Here is a 27,763-nt window from a genome sequence, read left to right as displayed (position 1 = left end):
ATATCCCGGTCATTCTCTAAATTGGCAATACCTCCCAGCTTTGTATCGTACACAAACTTTATTAGTACACTCCCACTTTTTGTGCCGAGGTCACTAATAAAAAGATTAAATAAGATTGGTCCCAAAACTGATCCTTGAGGAACTCCACTGGTAACCTCCCTCCAGCCTGACAGTTCACCTTTCAGTAGGACCCGCTGTAGTCTCCCCGTTAACCAATTCCTTATCCACCTTTCAATTTTCATATTGATCCCCATCTTTTCCAACTTAACTAATAATTCCCCATGTGGCACAGTATCAAAGGCCTTACTGAAATCTAGGTAAATTAGAGCCACTGCGTTTCCTTTGTCTAATAAATCTGTTACTTTCTCAAAGAAGGAGAACAGGTTGGTTTGGCACGATCTACCTTTTGTAAAACCATGTTGTATTTTGTCCCATTTACCATTGACTTCAATGTCCTTAACTACTTTCTCCTTCAAAATTTTTTCCAAGTCCTTGCATACTACAGATGTCAAACTAACAGGCCTGTAGTTACCCAGATCACTTTTTTCCTTTCTTAAAAATAGGAACTATGTTAGCAATTCTCCAATCATATGGTACAACCCCTGAGTTTACACATTCATTAAAAATTCTTGCTAATGGGCTTCCAATTTCAGGTGCCAATTCCTTTAATATTCTTGGATGTAGATTATCTGGGCCCCCCCAATTTAGTCCCATTAAGCTGTTTGAGTTTTGCTTCTGCCTCAGGTATGGTAATATCTACCTCCATATCCTCATTCCCATTTGTCATGCTACCATTATCCCTAAGATCCTCTTTAGCCTTATTAAAGACTGAGGCAAAGTATCTGTTTAGATATTGGGCCATGCCTAGATTAGCCTTGACCTCTACTCCATCCTCAGTGTTTAGTGGTCCCACTTCTTTTTTCTTTGTTTTCTTCTTATTTATATGGCTATAGAACCTTTTACTATTGGTTTTAATTCCCTTTGCAAGGTCCAACTCTACTTGACTTTTAGCCTGTCTCACTTTATCCCTACATGCTCTGACCTCAATAAAGTAGCTTTCCTTGCTGATCCCTCCCATCTTCCACTCCCTGTATGCTTTCTGCTTTTTCTTAATCACCTCTCTGAGATGCTTCCTCATCCAGCTTGGTCTACAACTCCTGCCTATGAATTTTTTCCCCTTTCTCGGGATGCAGGTTTCCAATAGCTTCTGCAGCTTTGATTTAAAGTAATCCCAGGCCTCCTCTGCCTTTAGATCCATAAATTCTTCAGTCCAATCTACTTCCCTAACTAATTTCCTTAATTTTTGAAAGTCAGCCCTTTTGAAATCAAAAACCCTAGTTGCAGATTTATTTTTGTTAATCCTTCCGTTCAGTTTGAACTGAATTAACTCATGATCACTTGAACCAAGATGATCCCCTACAACCATTTCTTCTATGAGATCCTCACTACTCACCAAAACCAAATCTAAAATGGCATCCCCACTAGTCGGTTCAGCAACTATGTTGGGGAAGAATCAACTTGGCTTTTGTAAAGGGAAATCATGCCTCACCAATCTATTCAAATTCTTTGAGGGAGTCAACTAGTGTATGGACAAGTGATCCAGTAGATATAGTGCAGTTGGACTTTCTGAAAGCCTTTGACAAGGTCTCTCACCAAAGGCTCTTAAGCGAACTAAACAGCAATGAGATAAGAGGGAAGGTCCTCTCATGGACCAGCAACAGAGTAAAAGGAAATAAAGGGTAGGAACAAATGGACAGTTTCCATAATGGAAAGAGGTAAATGCAGTGTCTCCCAAGGATCTGTACAATGACTTGTGCTATTCACAATATTCATTAATGATCTGAAAAAAGGGGTGAACAGTGAGGTAGCAAAATTTGGGGACAATACAAAATCACTCAAGACAGTTAAATCCAAAGCTGACTGAGGAGAATTACAAAGAGTTCTCACATAACTGGGAGATGGGACAACAAAATGGCAGATGAAATTCAATGTTGATCATGCAAAGTAATGCACACTGGAAAATAGAACCCCAACTAGATATACAAAATGATGGGATAAATTAGCTGTTACCACTGAAGAAAGATTAGGATCATCATGGATAGTTCTCTGAAAACATCTGCTCAAGGTGCAGTGGCAGGCAAAAAAGTTAACAAATGTTAGGGACCATTAGGAAAGGGATAGAGAAGACGGAAAACAGCATAATGCCACTATATAAATCAATGGTACGCCAACACCTTGAATACTGCATGCAGTTCTGGTCGCCTCATCTCAAAAAAAAAAAAAAAAAAGATATATTACAACTGGAAAAAGTACAGAGAAGGGCAACCAAAATGGTTAGGGGGGTATGGCACAGTTTCCATATGAGTCGAGATTAAGACTGGGACTGTTCATCTTGGAAAAGAGACCACTGAGGGAGAGTATGATAGAAGTCTATAAAACCTTGAATGGTGTGGAGAAAGGGAATAAGAAAGTGTTATTTACCCCTTCACATAATACAAGAACTAGGTGTCACCCAATGAAATTAAAAGGCAGCAGATATAAAACAAACATAAGGAAGTACTACTTCACACAACACACAGTCAAGTTGTGGAACTCGTTTACATGTGATACTGCGAAGGCCAAAAGTATAACTGGGTTCAAAAAAGAAATAGATGCAGCCCCATGCTCTGAGTGTCCCTAAACTTCTAACTGCCAGAAGATGGGACTGGACAACAGGGGATGGAACACTTTGTGACAGGGTCGGGCCAGATGGCTACAGGAGAGTAATAGAAGGCAGATATATTAGCCCCAGGTTAAGAAGGTCCCTTTTCCCTCAGTAAGGTAACAGGGAAGGTTCCAGAACAATCAGGAACCTTCTGGAGACAACTAAGACAGACAGGCTGATTAGAACACCTGCAGCCAATCAAGAAGCTGCTAGAATCAATTAAGGCAGGTTAATCAGGGCACCTAGGTTTTAAAAAGGAGCTCACTTCAGTTTATGGTGTGCGTGTGACGAGCTGGGAGCAAGAGGCACTAGGAGCTGAGAGTGAGAATGCGGACTGTTGGAGGACTAAGGTGTACAAGCATTATCAGACACCAGGAGGAAGGTCCTATTGTGAGGATAAACAAGGTGTTGGGAGGAGGCCATGGGGAAGTAGCCCAGGGTGTTGTAGCTGTCACACAGCAGTTCCAGAAGGCACTCTAGACAGCTGCATTCCACAGGGCTCTGGGCTGGAACCCGGAGTAGAGGGCGGGCCTGGGTTTCCCCCCAAATCCTCCCAAACTCCTGGTCAGACACAGGAGGAGTCGACCTGGACTGTGGGTTCAGAAAAACGGCCAAGCTGAGGGCTGCCGTGAAACTCCAAGGCAAGCAAATCCACCAATAAGCACAAGACCCACCAAGGTAGAGCAGGAACTTTGTCAAAACTTGATAATTCCCCTGTTCTTTCATTCCTTCTGAAGCATCTGGCACTGGCCATTGTCAGAAGACAGGATACTGGGCTAGACAGTTCACTGGTCTGACCCAGTATGGCCATTCTTATGTTCTTAAGTATAAACACTAGCAACACTGATATACAAAAAAAATAATTAAGGAGCGCAGTGCTCCTAGTAATTGGAATAAACAAAGATAAACCTGCAACAATTTAAGTTACCACACACAAAGATGAAAGTAGTTTAAAAGTATAAGGTATTAACCAGTGATGAGCTGCCAAAAGCTGAAGAACCGGTTCCTTCACTCGCTCTGGGTCTTCAGTGGCATTTCAGCAGCAGGTCCTTCAGTCGCTCCGGGTCTTCAGCGGCACTGAAGGACCCGTCGCCGAAGACCCAGAGCGAGTGAAGGACCCACTGCCGAAGTGCCACCGGAGACCCGGAGTACCGCCGGATGAGTTAAATTAAAAAGGGATTCTCAAGGGAGCCTCCCCAGCCGAGAGCTCAGGCGGGCCAGACAGGATGGTCCTGCGGGCCGACTGTGGCCCATGGGCCAGAGTTTGCCCACCCCTTTAACTACCAGTTCTAAACCGGCTTCAAAATTTAACAACCAGTTCACGTGAACCGGTGCAAACCAGCTCCAGCTCACCACTGGTATTAACACATCAGATAATTCTGTGGTTAGAAACATAAAATTAAAGCCAGCATAAAAATATTCTTGAATTTACAACATATAGCAATAAGGCTTGAAGTGAGTTTTTGAAGTTAGAAAGATAGTTTCTCTTACTCACAATGTAATGTTAGAAGGGAGAGAAATCTGAGGATGCTTCTTTCACTGGCAAATAACTCATTCACACACGCAACCACAGCACAGCTACGAGGGGGTGAGTGAGTAAGACACAGCACAGAGCAGAACAGTATTTTAAACTATGTTACTAGTTCTCAGTAGCACTTACAATTAGGAACTGAGTTTAAATAAGATAACAAAACAATGTATTTTCACAGATCTAACAATCTACAGTTCAATTCCAGATACTTGAAATACACGGTAAAAACAGCTATAAGCTCAAGGCTAGTTCTTTAAGCAACAGCAAAATAACTTTAATAAGCTGGTAATAGTTAGATCACCCTTAACATAAAAAGTGCAAATATAATTTCCTCACAATTACAGTGTCCTCTAGGTGAGGAGCAAACAACTGAATTTAGGCACATGTTGTTACAAGGCATTAAGTTACATCCAACCATGATTACTGTAGAAGATTTCAAATGTTAAGGCTAGTTTAAAGTTTTATTTCTTCCCTACTTCTACTATAATCTTTCTTGGTATTTATTTGGAATAAGGACATCTTAACAGGGTTTATTATTTTGGAATGTCAATTCAAGGATCCAGAACAATGGTCCAGATTTATGGAACCAGAATCTAAACTACAAGGAAGTACAGGATTCTAGAAAGGTAGTATTTTTGCTCTCCAAGGCCAATTTCTGGCTTCCTTCAAAGCCCAGAAATTCCCTATGGAATCTCAGCAGTAAATACTTATTCTTAAATCTTTCTATGCTTTCTGTCATCCAGGGAGCCTTCTGGTGTGCTGATTATTTCTTCTTGATATCTTTCATCTTCAGGACAGCTTTCTTCCCTAAGGCTCCTTATATTTGGGACTTTAAAAGTCCCAAAACCCAGGTTCTTCTCAGGAAAAAGGACTTTCTTTTAACAAAAACTCTCTCTTTAGAGAGCAAAGTCATTGAACACTGCTTACATGAATAGGAGGGCTCTTCTTGGTTCAGAATCTGGACACTCAGCATTCAAAACCTCAGGACTTGCAATGAACACGATCTCCAAGGTGAAGAGAGCTGGATCTCTTAAGTGGAGAGAGAACAACGAACTGAGATTTTGCAACACTTTTATGAGTTCTCTTCATTCTGTTGTTTGGGGGACTAGCCCAACTCCAAAAAGGGAGCAGTTTATTGCTTCAGACATCTTTCCATTGGGCAGTCCAAGATTTTGGGATGTATGCAGATCTGGTTGCAAGTAGTAAGACCTGACAGATCCAGTGACATCACATGTTTCCTCCCATCCAGCAGATAGCATCCAAGCTTCAGAAAAGTCCACCTTTCCAACGGTTTCCAGCCTCTCCTTCAAATTCCCTAATTTTATCTTTGTTTAGCATTGTTTAATTAGAGCATACACTAACCGAACTGTCTTTTGGCTCAATTTCTGTTGTGACTTCTGGAATAGAGCCCTGCAACAAGACCAGACCCAATGAAACCTGACTACAGGTGCTGGATTCAGGATGGGTTGGGTTGGAAAACAACTGGAACTTCTCATGTCAGGTTGGATGGATTCAGGTCTGGTTTACTAATTAGGCTCAAGTAGACCTCTATCCCTGAAACATTTAACAGAATAAAATTCTCATAGTTCGTTGTAACTTGGTAATTACCTTCTAGAAGCTTTATTCTTTTCTTCTTAAACTCTCTTCAAAATTAAAAATTAAGTTTATCTCCTCTTAAGGGTAGGAAGAATTTTCCCCAATTTGATTTTTATTGTAAACAACTTCCAGACTTCTTATAAAATCAATATTTGAATTCCAAATGGTTACAATACTCTAGCTATTTTAAGCATGGTCTTAGATACTTCAAAACAACTGCAACACAACAACAAGAGTCCTACTTCTAATAATATCTTCTAAATACAATTTTACAATTGCTACACTTAATCTTTATACATTTCTAGATTTACTAATATAAGCATACACTATGATTGTATCCACCAAAATTTGTTATTAAAAATATCTTCATATATATGAATTTATCCAACTACAGTATATATTTCCAGAAATACCTACTCTATTACAAATTTCAGAGTAACAGACGTGTTAGTCTGTATTCGCAAAAAGAAAAGGAGTACTTGTGGCACCTTAGAGACTAACCAATTTAGTTGAGCATGAGCTTTCGTGAGCTACAGCTCACTTCATCGGATGCATACCGTGGAAACTGCAGCAGACTTTATATACACACAGAGAATATGAAACAATACCTCCTCCCACCCCACTGTCCTGCTGGTAAAAATTTATTTGAGCATGAGCTTTCGTGAGCTACAGCTCACTTCATCGGATGCATACCGTGGAAACTGCAGCAGACTAAAATTTATTTGAGCATGAGCTTTCGTGAGCTACGGCTCACTTCATCGGATGCTATTACCAGGAGGACAGTGGGGTGGGAGGAGGTATTGTTTCATATTCTCTGTGTGTATATAAAGTCTGCTGCAGTTTCCACGGTATGCATCCGATGAAGTGAGCTGTAGCTCACGAAAGCTCATGCTCAAATAAATTGGTTAGTCTCTAAGGTGCCACAAGTACTCCTTTTCTTTTTACTCTATTACAAAAAATCTTTGTTTGAACACCTCTAGCTTTAATAGAGATGTCATTAAATTTGGCCTTAAAATTCTATTGTTCTCCAAATGGCTAAAAAACCGATTGTTTACTTTTCTTAATCTTCTGAATTGGGGTATTTTGTGAGGTGATTACTTAAATTAATGTATTCCTTTGTACATTGCTAAGAGGTGCATTAATGGTTGTGTTGGAACCATTGTTTAGTTTGCTCAAAGGTAATAAAATTTCCAAAAGCAATTTGAGATGTGTATTTAGACACACTCAGGTTTATGGTCTCACTTTGCCAGCTATAGCTTCTTTAAGTGGAATCTTGATCCTTTTAGCCAGGAGTCATTGCCTGCATTGACACAGAGAAACTGAATGTAGCATAGTTTATGTAGATTTCTGTGTCACTTACTAGGAGATGACTTGAAACCTCTATTTTGATATTAATTATATTTTAAGACCTTTTGGTGTGTCACATCTCATTTCTGATGTTAGTGTTTTAGTTTAATGCAGGCTTACTCAAAGTGTTAAACAGAAATTTAAATGAAGAGAGCAGGAGAAGGAACAGTTTGGCATGTGTGGGGACACTAAGAGGCATTTGTTTATTTCTGGCCTTACAACCATATAGTCCTCTTGAAGGTAACAAAACAACATTCATATAGTTAGAAAGGTCAGTTACCTTATGATGTAGGAAAAAGGGTAATAAAACCAATTAAAACATCTCAGGATTCAACTGATGGTAACTTGACCTAAAAAATGAGGCCTTTGTTAGGGTTTAATACAAGAATACAGGATTCAAGTGTGAACTTTGTCACTGCTTTATTACCTTATAACTTCTCAGTAAAAGAATATTAAAATTGCATAAATTTGGACAAAGGGTCTGATTTTTGGCCCATCTTCTGTGTGGTGCCTAGAGTCCATTTAATATAGTGCTCTAGGAATTCTGAGATAGTAATCCACTTGGTACAAACAAACAATCTCTGGATAACCCTACCAATTTGAATTAAATTAAAACAGCAAGTTAAAAACAAACACATTCGCATCATCATGTAAGAGGAACAAATTGGTGCGACAAAATGGAAGAACTGGACTTCTGCAAAATACTCCCATCCAGAAGCAGTGTCAGTTTTCATCCTAGCAGAAAGTGGACTCTTCCTGAACTCTTTTCTTTCAACCTTTGCCTATCAAGTGATTTCCTAGTTCTGAGGATCAGATAGTGGGAATGTTCAGAGCAACATGCAACAGCACGCTTAATGGAGTCTGGAACAACGTTGACAAGAACTGTCTGGTCCCAAATTCCAAAGAAAAGAAAATACAAGTGTGGCCTTTAACATGGCCCTTCCACATTGCAGAATTTGAGAAGAGATGAAGAGAAAGCAATAGCTTCCTGTAAACATACTGCCATTAAAGCAAAGTACATTTTGTGGTACATTTTGTGTAGCGAACATCACAATTTCCACTGCATTGTAAAAGCATACTCAAGTCAAGTTAGACCTAAAATTTAGGTTTTATTATTAGAAATAACCATTTATATACACCCTAAAAACACAAATATTACCTTTTTTTAAAGTTACTATGGAACTATTTTTGGAAAACAGCCTTCTGTAGTGTATGTAGCCCAAGCAATGTAGCATTGTCCGAGCACATGAGAAGCTGAAAGTGAGACTAGACAAAAATAAACTAATTTTTTCATAGTCCAAACCAAGACAAATATTGAAAGTAAACAGCACTAATGGTCAAAAGCAAGTTTTTAAAAATTCTTCCAATTTTAATAAAGGATATGTCCGTCCATATGTATAAAATCTTTGCATACGTACATGTGCACACTTCATAATTTTGTGATGCATACAGAATGCCCCCAAGTAATTTTTGAACAGATAATTAGGAATGTTTAATGTTGTTCTGAGAAACAAAAAGTGGAACGGTCAACATCAGCTTCACCATGGAATTTCCCTGGTTTTAATAACTTGCATCACAACTTTAAAGATTATTACAGGACAGAAACTGAACCAGAAAAATTATAAAAGTGTTTGCACAATGTAACCTACTATTGAATAGGCAAACCAATATATTTTTATTTTAGTGGTATGTCTGAAATGTGTCGTTTTCTCATCCAAGAAGTGCAAATCAGATAAGATAAAACTAACCTTTATAACAAAGTTAGAGAAAGTTGGCAGTGTTAGACAATAGATGAAAGTGGATCAACCTCAGCTAAGAAATCAGTTGCTTCTCCCCTCCTCTGGACCCTGGTTTGTGTCTTCAACAACAAATAAGCATGATATGAAAACCAGATCACCTTCTTTAATAGCATTCATATTCCATGCAACTACAATTAACAATTAGGTTGCATTATCTGTCATTGTCTCTTTCCAAGCTCCAACATCACAGCTACAGTTACTACGATCAGAGAATGAGAGAGAATATAGAGAAGCAGCGTATAATCCTTAAAAAGAGAATTTCTATTTCACACGCACTGCACTGACCTCTTTATCTATGGCAGTAGTGTGCAACTGGGCTTCCCCGAGCTCACAACCAAGCGCTCTCTGGAGACTGTAGATGACATGGTCATAAGAATGATGTTCATCATTGAAAAGGACACAGTAGTAGTGGTCTGTCTTCTCTCTACTGGGGATAAGCCAGTTATTTCATTAGATGAGCAAAGAGAAAATAAAAACCATCTCCTATCCAGATATTGGCTACAAATCACTTGCAAACTCCTGGGAGAAAGTGACAAATATATCCAAATAAATGCTAGGGGAAAACTGAGTTCATCAACTTCAGATTCTGAAAAAAGGCAAGCAGTTCCACCTCTCACTGAGACAAGAACAGAGCATGATAACTATGCACTGACCACTGATTACAAGAGGAGCATCATGATCTTCTTGGTGATACAAAGTACTTTAACAAGTTTTGGAAATTTAAGACTAACTACACTTCCACCCCAAATGAAAGTTTTTACATGCTAGTTTTCCTTGCAGTTGATAACTAGAAGGTCAATATTTTTATGTTAATGCCACTCAGGAATTTAGGAATTGGGTCTTCACTGTCACACCTAGCTCAAACTGGAGGTCAGTCCAGTGAAGTTTTGAGAACTGTCAACAGATTTAAAGGGCACGGTAAACTGTCATTCTCCTATAGGCCTAGGAAGTTTAGTAAGTGCTTCCAGAAACTGTGCAGCTACACTGTGGTGCTGAGACCAGTGTAAGTGCTAGTGTTAGTATATGGCTAAGACTCAAGTGGTTTTCGCACCATGTAATGAAAACCAATCAAAAAAGGCCCTCCCCTCCCCCATCCTACCTCACCCAAGCTGTCTACTTAGGACACTAAACCAGCTCAAGTACAACCAGGTATTTATGAAAAAAGAAAAGGCGGACTTGTGGCACCTTAGAGACTAACCAATTTATTTGAGCATAAGCTTTCGTGAGCTACAGCTCTCTAAGTCTCTAAGGTGCCATAAGTCCTCCTTTTCTTTTTGCAAATACAGACTAGCATGACTGCTACTCTGAAACAAGGTATTTACGTACTCTGCTAATCCTGTAGCTGTTTCTCCTCTCCCCCTGGCACTTAAGGATCCCATTCTGCTCTCGTCACCAATCAAATGAATGGTCTCTTTTCATCTTGGAGGAGGAGGAGGAGGATTTTTGAACAATTTCTATTGTGGTTAATTGGACACTATTATATGCAAAACGTTCCCTGAAGTGTTGTACCTTTATAGAGATTATAGTCCAGGAATGTTATAGTTCTATTTAGAGATCTGGGTGTTACGAAGTTTATATAGGGTAGCAAAAAACCTGAATGGCAGTTCCAATACTTAGAAATCATTGGCAATATCTCCCACCTGGTCATGAGCACAGGAGGCAACTCCTTCTCTTCTTCCCAGATAGTCATATCTACAATGTATTTTAATACCGACGGGAACATCTTCTTTGCTTGTGCCATTAGTTCTTCATTTAACTGGCATTCAGAATTCTATAAGATAGGACAAGATATCAATATGGAATATAGATATACTAAAACGGAGAAAAAAACTTGGTAATATAGCAGCTGATTATTATATCCTTTCCAGAAAAAAATCCTTGCCATATAAGTATAATTTAAAGAAACAATAAAAGTACTGAATTTGATTATATACAACGCAAAGCTGAAATCATATTACAGTTGTGTGTGTGTCATTAGAAAGGTATATTGACCTCAGGCATAATGGTAAATATATTGCCCTACAATACACTCTGGTATATTCACTTTACACTAAAGGGAGCAAGACTAATGAAGCTGAGGAGAATGAATGAGAACTGCACAACCAGAAAGATATCTTTTGTATAAGAACACAGCCCCACTGAAGCCTCTTTGTGACATTGGGGAAAAGTGAAACACACCTCTTTTCAATTCCTTGCTATCACTACCTGCAAAATTTCTCAGAAATAATCCAACAACAGTTTTATCCACCAAATCAAACACGATATAGGTGCATTTTTAAAGATACTAGTTAAGAAAATAAGATACAGAAAAACATGTAAACTTCTCTGATCTAAGCACAGGCTGTGAAAAGCTTCATTAAATGGGTTAGGAAACTTAGGTTACAAAAGTAAAAAGGATGGCAACATTGCTTCTGACTCATATGAAGATGTTCAGGCCTGGATTTGTCATCTATGAACTGCAGTCCCTGATGTCTCATCCTTTCAGTCTGTTTGCATATTCTCCCAAAATGTCTGTAAGTCATCCTTTCATGAATCACTAGGTAACCAAACATACAGATACAGCCATCAGCCACAGATCTCTTTCACTGTCACCCTTCCCTGTGAAAAGAAGGGATTGAATATGCGGGACATTAATAATAAGGGAATACTACATCTTTTGAATATATGGAATGGCTTCTTATATTGGTATCCACGTTTAGAGATGTAAATGGAGAAACTTCAGAGATTTGTGACCTAGACACAGCGGTTGATATTTTCAAGGCAGTCCAGCGTATCTGGATGCATTTTCCATTAATTTTACGGTTGCACTAAACTGCTTGCAAATCTCAGAATATATATGTTGTATGGGGAGAAAGGGAAAGAAAATGGGGAGAAAAGAGAATTACCAAAACCAAGATCTCAAATCCAGATTCCATTCACATGGAATAGTATATGGTTTGATAGAAGTGGGTATAACATATTGGTGATATAATTAGATATTGTCAAGAACCATGACTTTGGAAACTTCCTAAAGCAGCATGCAGTTTCACGTAGCCCATAAGCTTCTAGGTGGCATAAAAAAAAGAAATCAAAACTACACAGTGTGCATGTGGTGGGAAACCTGGAATAGAAATGAAACAAGTAATGAAGTGAAATGACCAATGGCTTCCACAGTTCCTAGAGAGTTTTCCTGTCCTGATGAGCTTTAGAAGAGGAATTCCAAGTCAAGGCTGCCAACTAAAATGTCTACAGATTTTATAAATATCTTTCTCTGCACCCATGTGATGATTTGAAGTCAGGTTCTTACAGATCCTGGGTATTAGAGGTCTTAAATATCTGGGCTTAATTTTTTTCCTACTCCAACTATACTACTAATGTTCTTAAATTTGGAGGAGAAAGGATAAGTGTCAGGCAGAAGCTTTGTGAATTGGGCTTCATAGAAGCACTGTTGTGTTGAGCTAAATTTCAGTTACAGTATGGCATCTGAAGGGGTAAATCGTACCAAGCACAGACCTTTGGTAAAGGATAAAAACAGGCTGCTATAGACAAGGATATTCCAAACAAAAGGCAATCAACCCTGTAATGAAAAGACTTCCCCCTGTCTTCCTCCACCCTCCCTCATTCAGGTGAGGAAAGTATGCAGATAGAGCACCTCTCTCCATATCTCGCTCTTTAATAGATACCAAAAAACTCCTGGTAAATTAATGGTTTCTCTGGGCTCCTAAAAAGGGACAAAAAAAGAAAACACCCAAACCCAGAATGGACAAGATCTTTTTCCTCTCTCCCCATTACAAACTTACAGGGAATGAAACGGAGGATGTGTTCGGCCTGTTCTCTCCCCCCTCCCTGCAATGGCAGCTTGGTTCCTCTCTTTTCTTTCAGGGAAATGGTGAGAACTGTTACCATAAAGACAGGTTTCAGAGTAACAGCCGTGTTAGTCTGTATTCGCAAAAAGAAAAGGAGTACTTGTGGCACCTTAGAGACTAACCAATTTATTTGAGCATAAGCTTTCGTGAGCTACAGCTCACTTCATCGGATGCATACCGTGGAAACCGCAGCAGACTTTATATATACACACAGAGAATATGAAACAATATCTCCTCCCACCCCACTGTGCAGGACAGTGGGGTGGGAGGAGATATTGTTTCATATTCTCTGTGTGTATATATAAAGTCTGCTGCGGTTTCCACGGTATGCATCCGATGAAGTGAGCTGTAGCTCACGAAAGCTTATGCTCAAATAAATTGGTTAGTCTCTAAGGTGCCACAAGTACTCCTTTTCTTGTTACCATAAAGCTTGTGGATAATTAAGAATTAACTGCATAAGCCTGAAAAATACCTGTGAGTCCAATCCTGTAATCAATTGTACAAAATATTCTTAACTTCCTATGCTAACTTCACAATGTTTATGAAACAACTGCTACATTTCACCTCAGAAGTGGCTATATTTCACCTCTGCAACAATTTGTACAGTAAGTATCAGTTAGCAGAGACAGTTGGAAAGCTTGACAATGAAAAGCAATAAGTAAATGATATTATATCGTATTCAGTTACAAGAACTGCATGAAGATGGAATTAAGGTACAGAGTGCCTAACATTAATTTAAAGTGCAAAAATTAAAAAAAAAAAAAAAAACACCCAGAAGAACTGTTAGAAAGTCATAAAAAGCAAAGTTTAGGTTAAAACTTAAGAAATGCAAATATTTGAAAGTATCGAAAATGTGTGTTTGGATTTTAAGTTTAAAAACTAACTGATTTTCTTGGCTAGTAGTCAGGTATTTTTAATCCCTATGATGTTCCTGAAAAGGATTTTTACCCTTAAGTTACAGACATGTATACCCAAATTTAACGATCTTAAAGCTTTTCAAAAATGTTATTACTATTTACAACATGCATTTGAAGGTAGGATGCAAGCTACCCTTGGGAGCCTGGGACAGGGGATACTAGGGACCAGGGAGCTCTGCAGGGCATTTGGAGCTGGAAGGCAACAATGAGCAGTCAACGCCCTGAGAAAGCCTGGAGGAGCAGAACAACCACTCTTTAGCCACTGTTTGGTTTGAAGCATCTGCTTTTCTGGACTCCGTTTCCCAGACTTAGATGTCTAAAAGTTTGTGTAGCACCTTTTGATTGCAAGTTCTGGTTTTTGAGGGGTTTGGGTTGGTTCCCCCCTCACCCCAACCCAAGGATACTGAATTTTACATGTGCATGCCTTATATTATGTTGTAAATACTAGCAACAGACAAGATGCAAAAAATTGTCTAGAGTGTTTTTCTTTAATGTAGTGTATTGAAACTTGTCCTTTAACATTTAGAAAAGATCATTCAGCAAACTCAAATTTTAGTCTACCCTTTTAAAAGCCAGCAGCCTGATCCTGAGCACATTTTTTCATCCTCACAGACGCAGAAAAACATACTGCCATCATTCCTCTCTACCCTGCCCCTCGCAGAGCAAATGGTAACTCTTCTAGACAGGTAGGGAGCATGTTGCAAAGCCTGAAGCTTTACAGACAATATTCATCTCTGATTTTCTTTATGTATTATTTTTACCGCTTTTGTAGTGCTTGCTGCTCCAGGCTCATGGTTAGCACAAAGTGGTCCAGTCTTCCATGCCTCTGTATCCCCACAGTCACAAAACCCTCCTCCAGTGGAAGTATGCATCTGAAAAATTAAGAGGCATTTCAGACATACAAATACGCATGTAAAAAAAAATCAAGAATACAAGAAAAATATGTATTTGTTACGCCAATACATGCACATTTTATGTGCCTCTAACACAGTGATAAATAGCTATCCTGTAGGAAGTGTCATTGTGTAACCCATATGCTTTCATATTGCAGCATTTTATTTTATTTTTTAATTAAGAAAGGGAGAACTTCAGTGGGGTAGAAGGGTGGGATTTGCTGAAATTATTTATGTGTCTACACATGTGCAGAGAGCAGAGTAGGGAACACAGCTGGGTCTTAACCTTGCAAATTGTTCCATGTAGGCAGAACCCTGCATTTGCATGGACCTGCACTGCTTTTAGCGGGGCTATGTATTGAACCCCAGGTGACCAGAGGGGCAGAATGGAGAGTGGGACACTGCAGTATTTTCTGAAAGCTCCCAGTAGCTGCTTGAAGCCAGTATATAAGTGACCATTAAGGCAGTTCTACATATTTTAACATGCCTTTGACTCTGGGGTAGAGCCATTGAGGGCTTGTGGGCAGATAAGGGAAATATTATATCTAGAGCAGCTAATGAGAGTTCCCATTAAACTTGACTCAAGGATGGAAGATAGGCCAGGAATGTGACTACTGTCAGGGCAGATCTGAAAGCCTGTAACATTTTAGCTACAGGTAAGTGTTTATGCCAGCCTTAAGCCACCATGGAAACCTTTAATAAAAACGATGTGTGGGCCTACAGGGAGAGCTGTGAGAGGAGCTTTTATTATCCTTAAAGCCTATAGAAATCACATTTAGTTATCTGATAAATTGTTTCAAATTGAGATTCTAGATCAACGTGAGAGAAAAGAGCACAACTCAACAGATGAGGGTTAGTAGATTCCTTATTTGACTAAGCGTGGCTTAGGATAGTACCCTACAGAGTGTGTGTGCTACAGAAATCCAAGGAATGAATTAATTTGTGTGTGGTGTTTCAAAACAGGTAATGTTTCAGCTACAAGCAAGAATTCCTATCAGATAGGGAAAGGGAGGCAAGAGAATCATCCATCAGCACAAGACTGAACTGCTGCTGAAAGGATATCATGCACTAGAGTTTTCTTTTATATGCTGGAAAGGCATAACTGTTTTTACTGTGGAGCGACTACGTTTTCATTTTAGTGTCTGAGAACTCATTGACAAGCATTAAACCTTAGGTCCCACAGTTAATCACAAGTTCATCTCTGGAAAAGATTCTGAATGGAAGAGAGTGTGTACACATGCACACACATCAAAAAAAGGAATGCCAATGCCCTGCAGCCTTTACAGTTGTGATGCAGGTTATTATTCATATTTGTTCCAGGGGTACCTTTTGCATAAGTAGCAAAAACAGACTGCTATAGAAAGTCTTTATAGACAAGATTACAGATAGCAAAGCTGTCTAATAGCTTTATTTACAAGTCATTTAGAAGTATTTCAAAGTACTGTTTAAAATCCTTATTCTAGCAAACTAATATATATAATTCGTATACTAAGTAGCTGTGTAGCATTTTCTCGAACCAGTGTTGTGAGATATTAAAACCAAGTTCAGGGTTTTAATGCAATGCCCCAAGTTTGAGTCTGCACGATGCTTTCTGAGAAGTCTGAACTGGCTAGTGGTCCAGCATAAAGTTAAGATGAAGTGCAGGAAAGACCAGTAATTGTACATAATTTGCCCTGATATCCCAGTTACAAGAGTACTTATAAAACAGTTATTAGAAGTAATAATAAGTGGCCTTATCACACAAAATACTTTTTAAAATGTTATTTGCTATTAAAAATGCCCCTTCAAAAAAAAAAAAAAAGCATAATTTAAAGGTTTAGAATGTATTTACGAACTGGGGAAACATCACAACCACTTACCTGCTATCTTCATGTTCCAACTACTGTTACTTGCCCTTAAAGAAGCCATCTTAAATTACCAAGAGACTAGGAAGAGAAGACTGGAAACTCAACTCCTGGCTTCTATTTATCCTTTTAATGTATCCTTTATGGGAGTCAGTTCATCCATATGTAACATATATATGTAGCTAAAATATATGGAAGCTACATATATTTTATTTATATAGTTCACAGGGATAGCATAAGGCTTAAAGAATACTTGTAATGCACTTTAAGATCATCAGATGAAGAGTTTCACAGAAGTGCAGAATAATGTACTTGATCTGACTATTCTCAGCACACCTTCTTCCTCATTACCACTCCCTAGGCCCTGGTCTACACCAGGGTGGGGGGCAGTGGAGAATCCATCTAAGTTATGCAACTTCAGCTATGTGAATAACGTAGCTGAAGTCAATGTACTTAGATCGACTTATCGTGATGTCTTCACCATGATGAGTCAACTGCTGCCGCTCCCCCGTCGACTCTGCCTGCGCCTCTTGCGGCGCTGGAGTACAGAAGTCGACAGGTGAGCGCTCGGGGGTCAATTTATCACGTCTAGACTAGACGCAATAAATCGATCTCCGCTGGATCGATCGTTGCCTGCTGATCCAGAGGGTAGTGAAGACATACCCTAATATTTTGGAGGCTCTTTGAACCTATTCCCAAACTGCCAGGCTACCCTACTGAAGAAGAGCTCCGTGTAGTTTGAAAGCTTGTTTCTCTCACCACCCACCTTGTCTGGACTACCCTATGGTCAGGATAATACACTTAGATTAGCATGCCTGACTTGATTATCAGTGAAGGTGCACTCACTAAATACATGTGTGCACGCATAGCCAGCACTTCCTCTTTAAAGGGCAGTCATGGCCATTTGATGCAGGTAGAAAGAGCCTCTGAGGTGGATGCAAGTTAAACAGCCAAAGTAATGAATCTCATTAAAAACCTAGTACATTTTTAAACTGTGAAAGATTACAATTAAGTTGAATATATGGTGGTTTAGATGCTCTTTAGTGTAACTTTTCTGCAGAGGTACATCAGCTTTAAAGGCTCATGATCCCTGTATGCTTCCACTCAGTTCACAAAACTGAGCATTTGTTGCAATGGCTTTTGAAAGGGAACCACCACCAGTGAAGTCAGGCAGAAAAGGGGACAGCAAAGGACAGTTCAGGAAGAGAGCAGCCTGAGGAGTTACTTCAAATGATCCTTCCCCAAATAAGGGAGCAGCAGTTAGAATTTCTCACTGGTCACATGGATTTGGCTCAGAGACCATCAAAAGGCCATCAGGAAGAGAAAATCCAGGCCTAAAGCAATCTCCTGCATTTGAAACTTAACATTTGTTAATTTCTCTACCCATACCCCCTGCCCCAAGCCCAAAGCAGTTTAAAAAAACTACATAAATCCAAATGCAGAAATAGACAAAAACAGTATGTAGACTGCAATAGTGATCTGACTGGTGAAAAGACTGTACTGGTCCCTGTGCATACATACATGTTTATTTTGTTACCAAATATGGGTTTGGAAACCTCTTTATCAAGGTCAGCTTGCAAACATGTCATTTTTAAGTACTATTTATAGTACTTTACCAAGCTCGATAAACATGCGCTTTTTAACTGAAATTTCAGCATTGTAAATAACAATCAGAGTAACAAAAGGAACAAGTAATCTCTTATGGATTTTAACAATTGTAAGTTATAACAAGTGTCTCAGTCCTATGAATTAAATTATCCTCTTCAGATTTGCTAAAAAGTTGCTTGATTAGCACAGCGAAACCAATTAAAATGAAAGAGTTTGAGATATCTTTTGCACATTCCCAAAAAGCCATAAACACCCCAAAAAGTTATACATCATATCAAAACAAGAGAGAGGTTAGAGAGCTCCAGTATTTTCTGTTCTTTCCACTAAGAGCTAAAGAAGAGGAGAGGAAAAAGTGCCTCTGCCCACTTATTATTTTGCATATTTAATGTACTCTACTAAATCAAAGGCAGATTTAAATCTCCGATGTGGAGATGGAAATTGACACCTCTACAATAAAACCAAAAAACCTGCTCCTGCACATCCCTAACTACAGTGATGGAATTGAGATGTGCAACATGTGCACTGCATTTCTGAGATTTAAATCTGGCCTCTATATCTAATAGGCAACCTACCTGTCTGTTAAATTCTTTGGAATAATCTACCAGTTACAAGGATTATTACTATTGCCTGTGCAACCTTAGTTCAGCGCGCGCGCGTGTATCATTAAAGTTAAGATTTTGTCACTGTTTTTAGTAGAAGTCACGGACAGGCAATAAACAAAAATTCACAAGAGCCTATGACCTGTCTGTGAATTTACTAAAAATAACCGGGTGGCTGAGCTAGGTATGGCAGGAGGAATGACAGCTGGAGTCCCATGGGGCAGAGACTGACAGGCCGAGCCCCCTCGCCATGGTGGCTGGGGGGGCCACCACAGCCCCGGCTCCAGCCGCAACGGGGGCACGCACAGCCCCTGCTCCAGAGTTGGCCACAGTGCGGGACAGGGGCTCACAGCCTCACCTCCAACCACAGGTGCACAGCCCCGGCCACTGGCGGGAAGGGAGATGCACATGGCCCTCGGAAGCCACGAGGGGGGTGCAGGGCCCCAACTACAGCCCCCGCCACAAGGCAGGGGCACACAGCCGAAGAAGTCACAGAGGCTGAAGCCGAAGAAGTCACAGAGATCTGGTAAAGTCACACAATCCATGACTGCCATGACCAAATCATAATGACTATATGATAACTAAGGCTAACTATGTGATCACATACTGTTTGCTCTGCGCACAAAATAGACAGAGTAAGACAGTTGTAGGGAGATGACATGCTCTTCTGTTTAAAGCACTGGACTGGGATTCAGGACAAGAGAGCACAGCTCTGCCATTTACTTACTATAGGTATGTCCACACAGCAACTAGACACCAGCACCTGGCCTGTGAGAGCCAACTTGGGCATGTGCTATGAGGCTGTTTCATTGCTGTGTAGACTTCCGGGCTCTAGCTGGAGCCCATGAGCCAGAGTTGGCTGGCCTGTGGGTATCTAGTTGCAGGTGTCTACTGTATATGATTTTGGGCAAAGCTATCACAATGCCAACACATAAGGTTGCCACATTAAGGTTGTCCTTGCAATTTTAATTCTGCAATTACCTTACTTTTCAGTGCTTAACTTTGCAACTAAAGTTTCCCGAAAACTAGTTTTCCCAATATGCAATTATAGCGTTATGCGCTGGATGAAGCCTTTTTATGTGTTGAGTCAAAACCTCATTGAGACCGATAGTTATGTTTGTTGAAGGGTGAGTTCACACCTGTAAGGATAAACCCTCACCTAAAACAAAAGGAGGATGTGAACCCACCCAGGAGATTTTGCTGAGTATTGTTTTATACAGGTAAGACAGAACAGACAAAAAACAGGGAAAGACATACACGGTTGGATAAATGCACTTATAGGGGTCTGACTTTTGAAGTGCACCAATATGTTGTGCATTAATCGGCCCATGTAAACGCTGCTGGTGTTTCACAGTGCACTTAACATAGTGCAGTACGACACTGTACACTGCAGTGCGCACCAGCAATGTCTACACGGACCAACTAGTGCACAAACATGTTAGTGCATATTAACCCACAGAGAGACAAGCCCTCGGGGAGACAGCCTGAAGGAGCAGCTGAAAGCACAGTGTCTGATCCTGGAAGAAACCAGGGAAGAGTTTTCTGGGTCAGACATGCAGCCTAAAAAAGTGTTCTCGGGTTCTGAGAGCAAAAGAAGCAGTTTTCTGCTATTTGATTTCTTCCTTGTTCAGAGACAGAGGGCTTTGTACAGCCTTGTAAATAAACAAAACTGCAAACAAACAAATATCTGACTAGCACCAATTTCCCCTCCTAAGTGGAGCAACCTACTAGACCACACTTTTTTGTCTAACTGCTCTGGTCAAAAGGGATAACAATAATTAGATCTATGAAAGACATGCTCTTTTTTGTTCCAGCACTCATTTCAACAAATTGGTAATTTTCAGGGGGTAGGAATTGAAGTTTCTCATAATCTGTGTGTATTGCTATTACACACAAGAAAACTTCTCCATAGCAACATGTACAACTTTACAGTACAGATTTTCATACCTTGTAACGATGGTTCTTGTGAATGCTATTCTGAAAGCAGTCCATGCAGAGTACACATGTCGGATCAATTGCACAGTCTCTGCAACAAAAATACTAACTTGGATACCATTCTAAAATAAAATATTCATATACTAGAACTGCTGCCATAGTTACACCTTTACGGCTGGTGCCAAACTCAATTTCAGGCATCAAAGCATGGCTATGTCATGCTACTGATATAGAATGAATGTTCCAACCCTTCCACATTTGGTTTGAACCATATTAGCAATGCTACCGTTTAAACATCCATAAGCAGGGTTCTATTAAAACCAGCCTGACTACCATTTTCCAACAATAGTTGCTAGTACAAGTGTTCCCTTGCCTAGCATGGACAGGGATCTTAAAGAACAACAAGATGTTAGAGACTACTCTTGGGTAGTCTATAATGTGGTTTCTGAATAGAGTTGTAATCATCTTAACAATGCAAGATGTTGATGTAAAAGCTATGTTACATCTGTGTTACATCAGTTACAATTTATAATACGGAAAGGGTCCCTTTATAATACAATTACACATAATATGTTCTTTTAATGTAGTTTTTAATGTTCCAAAGTCAAGCTCTCAAGTTCGGAAATGCCAAAATTAATGTTTCCAGCTCAACTTGAATTCAGCCCCCTAGTGTGTATACATTATGATACAGTCTTAAATTACATGAGCTCATACTATATTTTTTCCACGGGACCTCTGCCTCATTCAGTGCACTGGACAGACCTGTGCTGGGAATGAATTGTTGTTGTGTAGAGAAGGCTGTCATCTGTAAGACCCTGCCTCATTTATGCAGAGCTTGGAAGGTGTGTAGGGAATGAGGCAGGGGACTGCAGGAAGAGAAAATATGGTCTCATGGTAAAAACAAATAAACGCTGCCCTGAAGAACTAGATTCTGCCAGTGCCACGGAGTTTCTATTGCTGGGAAAGTCACTCAAAACAAACTTTTCACAGGTGATCATTAATGGTGTGTTCCTCATTTTCTGGGTGCTTGACTTGAGACCCTGGGTCTAATTTACAGAAATGCTGAGCACTCACTGGTGCTACTGAAGTCAATGGGAGCTATGTTTTGAACATACAAAGTGCTTCATATTGCTAAATACACTGAAAAGTCAGGTCATGGTGCCTCAAATTGGGCACCCAAGCTTAGTAGATACTTTTGACCTTAATAGCTCTGTGCCTTAGCTCCTTATCCATAGAATGGACATATCAAACCCTTACCTCACAAGGGTGTTGTGAAAATAAATTCATGTTTGTGAAGGACTCAGATACTATAGTGATGACCATCACAGAAAAAGCCCATGAGGAAATTAATAATTGACTCTTCGGAGCAGGATTTTAATAATGTGCAGTAAATAAGGCCTAGGGCCACACATTAAAACAAAGAGGATAAAACAAATGATTGAATAGATGTTCACCCTGCATACTGAGTAAGGAAGATATGCAACTGTACTTCCCATTTACTGAATAGTGAAGGGGTCCAGTGGAGAAAATAGTATGTGATCATGTAACAAACTATATCATAATACATACCCACAAGGGAATGGAATTAAGGTTGCATAGACAACTTTCATTCTGGCATTTCCTAATATTTGAGTGCTGGACTTTGCAATCTTAACATAGCCTTGTGTGTGCAATTTCCTAGGTTTTTAAACAAGCAAATTGGAAAAAAAATTAAACAAAAACCAAAAACAACTGACATTCCATCATCTGGCATTATAATGACACCCATATGGGTCATCAATAGGGTTGGAACCTTTAAATCCACCATACAGACTTTTACTACTTAAGTTAAAGGAGTAATGGATACCAACAGTCGGTTGTCATCCTCTATGTGGACCAGCATTGGAGCGAGAGGGGACACAATTTGCCACTGGGTTCACAGATACTTGCTAACAGCACAGGAATGGAGACACTCTGGAATCATGAGATCCATTCCAGGCTCTGAATGGGAGAGTTCTCTGGTGAGCACTGACTTTTCTGCCCTTTACCCCAAAGCATGATCCTTTCTGCTCTGTACTCTCTAACCTAACCCTATCCTGTCTGTTCCCTATCCCTAGCTCTTGAGCCCAGTCCCATTCTCCTCATCTAGGCAGTTCCAGTCTCTACTCCACAGGCTTCTCACCCCAGTACCAGTCCCTTTGCCCAGCAAATGGTAGCCTCAAATCTCTGGACTCCCTATTGCAGTCTCCCATGCACACTCCCAGTCCCTCCCCACACAGCAAGTCTCAATTCCCTCCCTCCTGGTTCCTCATCCAATTTCTGTCCCTTCTCCAATGGCTAGCAGTCCCCTTCACCACAATCTCCCATTCCCAGCCTCTACCTGCCCCAATTCCCAGTTTCCCTCTGCTTCCAATCCCAGCCACCATTCTCTAGTTCCAGTCACCTTCCTTCCAGGCTCCCTGTCCCAATCTACATTCCCTGACCCCCACCTTAGTCCAGCTCTTGTCCCCTCTGCATTTGAATAAGGGAGCTTCTGCTTCCACTCTGTCTGTGCCCAGCAGGGCAGTTATTGAGATCACAGTAGAGACAGACTCCCTGCTCTCAATTACAGTCCCCAGCCTGACTTGCAGCAGCCCAGAGCTACAACTGCAGGGAAAGTCCTGCCCTATCCCAGGATGGGGCACATTCAGTTGCTCTGTTGGGATGGTCTGGTCATATGTAGGAGTGGTGAGGTGATGGATGGAGCATGCTTAGTGCAGATGAAATGTTCAGGGAAATGTCAGGAAACCTTATAATAGGCAGTGCTCCCAGCTCACCTAGAATAACATTCGGCTCATATAATGAAATAGTCATTGAATGGAACTAGTATATTTCACTCTTTTCTATCTTAAATTTGATTCATCCCACATACTTAATTAGTCTAAATTAAATGTAGCTTCTTTAAAAAAAATCAGCAAGTATAGCTAAATTTTACAATTATTTCAGCTTGCACAGTGCCTTTAAAATAAAAAGGGATGGGGATCTCCCCAGACTAGTGCATTGTGGGAGTATGACAAAAGAAGATGATAGGATAGGAGGACTGTAGATCAAACCATGCTGCAGTTGAAAGACTTCTTGTGCTTTGGGGACTAAGTCTTCTACACACCTATTGACAATTTAAAGTCAAGAAACTTAATATGATTTGCAAACACCCAGAGAACTTCAACTTTTGCTTTTCACATATAATATAATTTGTGCTCAATTTAAAGTAGATTGTGATAGCAAAACAATTATCATAGCCACTTACTCAAGGATCCTAGCGGGATCCATCTAGCAGCAAAAATAATTTTATAAAGTCTATTATTGCTGAGTGACCTCACAGGAAATATTCATGATGACTAGTGCCTTACCTGCAAGAATATGTAGTCTCCCCACCTTTGAACACCTTCCCGCAGAGTTGAGAAGCTCCGCACTGCCGCAGTTTCTCCAGGCAGACATCCGGGTCTTCCCCAAACAAGTACCACTCCAGAGGGTCAAATATGGTTATCTGGGCCATTTCTTCCTGCTTCTCCAGCAAGGGGTCCATTTCAGCAGAGTAGATGTCTGGAACATACTTTGCCAGTTGTTGTAAAAAGGCAGCCTGAAAGTCAACTCTCTCATCCCACCACTGCAAGAAAATTAGAGTTGGGGTAATACGTCAGTGGAGAAATAAAATTAAGGCAATGAGGATATCTAAGGAGAAACAATGATTACTACAAAACCAGGGGCATTTTCTATTTCAACAATCTGAAGTTCTGTGCACCAGGAAAAATACAAATCCACATTTACAGGATAAATTAACAACAGAAAGTAGTTCATATTTAGTTTTAGAACCTTTGAGACTTAATATTTTGCCCCACGACACATCTCTGCTATTTGCTCCTATTCTAGCTCTTTAGACTCCTACAGGTGCTTTCCAACTGCTCGATTTCTTTTCTTCAGTTCTGAACTTCATGCCTTCTTTCATAGTATTCCCACTCTTTAATTTCTTTTTAAAGTCGGAGGCATTTCTAGTGAACATAAGCCAAAAAAAATACATCTGTCAGAAGGTAGCTACACGCATATTTCCCATAAATACAAGTTATTTTCACAAATGATCCTCCCTCAATAAAATTTTCTCTAGCCAGCAAGCAAAAAGTACAAGTCCATTGGAATTTGGAAAGGGTGGGAGTCTGACATGGAAGGAATAGACTGCTCAACTTGTTAGTGGACTCAACTAAAGAAAATCTGTCACATGAAAGACAAAAAAACTTCACATTTAACTTAAAGATAAAACCTAATAGCAATCGATGGACCTATTCTCCATGAATTTATCTAGTTTCTTTTTTTAACCCTGTTATGGTCTTGGCCTTCACAACATCCTCTGGCAAGCAGTTCCACAGGTTGACTGTGCGTTGTGTGAAGAAATACTTCCTTTTATTTGTTTTAAACCTGCTGCCTATTAATTTCATTTGGTGACCCCTAGTTCTTGTGTTATGAGAAGAAGCAAATAACACTTGCTTATCTACTTTCTCCACACCAGTCATGATTTTATAGACCTCAATCATATCTCCCCTTAGCCGTCTCTTTTCCAAGCTGAAAAGTCCCAGTGTTCTTATTAATCTCTCCTCATATGGAAGCCGTTCCATATCCCTAATAATTTTTGTTGCCCTTTTCTGAACCTTTTCCAATTCCAATATATTGTTTTTGAGATGGGGCAACCCTATCTGCACATAGTATTCAAGATGTGGGCGTACCATGGATTTATATAGAGGCAACACAGTATTTTCTGTCCTATTATCTATCCCTTTCTTAATTATTCCCAGCAACTGAAAAAAACATCAGAAAAATCATGGGGCACCATATTGACACCTTCATGGTTCATAAACAGGGCTGGAACATTTAGATTCACCACACAGACTTCTACCACTTGAGTTAACAGAATAACTGGTAGCAGCAGTAGGTTGTCATCCTCTCGGTAGGCCAGCATTAGAGGGGGGGGGGGGGGGAAGTACCACACTTTGCTAGTGGATTTCACAGATACGTGCCAACAGCAGCTGATTGTTGAGACTCTGGAATCTTGGGCTCCATTTCAGTCTTTGAAAAGGAATGTGCTGTGATGGGCACAGACTTGTCTGTTTTCCCCAAACTTAATACTTTCTGCCTCTCTCCCCTCCAACTTGTCCTCGTCCAAGTCATATCTCTATTCCATCCATGGCTCCTTGTCCCAGTCCCATTCTCCTTGCATACCCACTCCCAGTGTCCATTCCTCAAGCTTTTTGTCAGTCTCTTTGCCCAGCCAGTACTTGTCTCCTGCTCTGAGCTCACTGTCCCTTTTCCCAATCTCCGTGACACGCAGTCTCTCCCCACACCCAGATCCAGTCTCCTTGCCCAGTCAGTCTCATCCTTCCACCCCAATCTCGTTGTACAACCCCTGGCTCCTGAGTCCTCAGCCAATGTGTCTCTCCATCCCTCACTGGTTTCCAGTCCCAGGCTCTCTCCCTGGACTCCTCATCCAATCTCAGTTTCTCCACTTCTGCCCCTGCCCTGGCTTCTTGTCTCAGTCTCTTTGCCTAGCCACCCCCAGTTCTCTCAATCACACCCAAGCTCCTTGTCAGATTTGTCTCCAATTCCCTATCTTCAGGTCTCTTCCCCCTATACACCCCCACACAGTCCCAGTCTCACCTTGGCTACTTGTCCCTACTTACTCCTTTACCTCCCCCAGTCTGGCTTTTGGCCCCTCTGCATTCAAATCAGACTGCTTCCTTCTCCACTCAACCTGGGTGCCCACGGGGATTCACTGAGAGAACAGGAGAGACAGGCTATCTATTCCCATGCTCATCCCCAACCCGGTCCTGAGCAGCTGGGAGCAGCTATTACAATGTAGTCCTTCCTGAGCTCCATAGCCTTTAACTAGACCATGCTCAATCCCTTTGTGGGGATGGACCATGTACAGTCTGCTCAGTATTAAGAGCTGTGAGGAGCTAGAGCATTCTCAGTGAGGACAGACTCTTGCTAGAGCTCAACAGCTAAAATCTCAAGTCTTTATGCATGTACAAACTACAATTTTTTCAAAGGCTTGTAATGTGGCCAAAATTGGGCAAATTTTCACAGGGATGGCAAAAGGCACAACACAAAGTCTACCGCTAGGCAAATGTCAAGTCTCTGCTCCAAACCATGAGAGCATTTCAAAGACAAGAATGTAACATAAACAACACATTTTTCCCTACCCTCATTCTTGGAAACAGCTGAACTATTTTGATTAGAATTTTCTAAAAAATTCAACTTGAACCAGACACCGTTTAGAATTTTTCAGCCAAATGGTAAAAACTAGCAAAGTTCTAAGCAACTGAACAGGATCTTATCATGAGAAGGGTTGAGCAACCTTAATAATAGGCAATGCTATTAGACCCACCTATAATTAACATCGGACTATTAAAAACTGCATAATTTCCATAAAGTGCCTCATCTTCTCAACATCAGTACATCTACGTCCTTGTCCACACTGAGAACTTTAGGTGATCTCCCACCAATAATGCTGGCAGTAGTGAAAGGTCTACTGTACACTGACCACCAGTGTTTTTACCATTTCATAGTCTAACCCTGCAGCTAGATGACATGGTAGAAAACAAATCATTGGCCATCATTGTTCTCACAGCAGAGTTTAAATTATGAGAGATTTCCCTTCAATTTTCACTGTACACAATCACAGTCATAAGATCAATGCTTTATTTTAAATTTAACAGGTATTCTGTGAGCTTCCTAGTGCTGCAGTTACTGAATCTGAAAGCAAAGCAGACTATAGTAGTACAAATGTTGACTTTCAGTTGATCTCATCTCTTCTCTCAGAGCCCATGGAGTCCTGTTCCTGAGCACAAATCCTCTTGGCCTCCCTGTACTTTGTCAGAGATTCCAATTCCATAACTTAGCATGTCCAGTTCCTGAATTTTAGTAATGCAAATGAAGAAAATCAGAGTAGTAGCCGTAAGGGGTCATAAAAGTTAGAAAAGAGAGAGACCTATTAGTAATTCAATACCATATCCCTGCCAAGGCAGGGGATCACTTCAGAACAGTTTACTGTTTTAGTGGGTACCATGAATGTGAAATCTAGTCAAACAAGAAAACAAAAAAAGTGGTAACAGATTATCAGAAATGTCAGCAGTTTCAGG

At 40.3% G+C, this 27,763-nt stretch overlaps 1 protein-coding gene across 4 annotated transcripts in view; it reads right to left on the bottom strand.

Annotated features, from left to right (window-relative positions):
• UBR1 (ubiquitin protein ligase E3 component n-recognin 1) overlaps nucleotides 1–27,763 on the bottom strand; it is a 149,760-nt gene that overhangs the window by 118,498 nt on the left and 3,499 nt on the right. For 2 of the 4 annotated variants that reach the window (XM_073348599.1, XM_073348601.1), the window contains exons 2-6: nucleotides 23,987–24,243; nucleotides 20,631–20,709; nucleotides 14,501–14,611; nucleotides 10,618–10,748; nucleotides 9,263–9,401 (exon numbers count right to left, since the gene is read on the bottom strand). In XM_073348599.1, the coding sequence (XP_073204700.1) occupies nucleotides 9,263–9,401; nucleotides 10,618–10,748; nucleotides 14,501–14,611; nucleotides 20,631–20,709; nucleotides 23,987–24,243 (717 nt within the window). Of the gene's footprint in view, nucleotides 1–9,262; nucleotides 9,405–10,617; nucleotides 10,749–14,500; nucleotides 14,612–20,630; nucleotides 20,710–23,986; nucleotides 24,244–27,763 lie in introns of all 4 variants that reach the window. The other 2 variants (XM_073348598.1, XM_073348600.1) reach the window with 1 other exon arrangement.

The sequence above is a fragment of the Lepidochelys kempii genome, chromosome 6, assembly GCF_965140265.1.
Source record: "Lepidochelys kempii isolate rLepKem1 chromosome 6, rLepKem1.hap2, whole genome shotgun sequence".
Classification (NCBI taxonomy): Eukaryota; Metazoa; Chordata; order Testudines; family Cheloniidae; genus Lepidochelys; species Lepidochelys kempii.
Note: the sequence above shows the minus strand (reverse complement) of the source record. Positions and strands in the feature narration are given on the sequence as shown.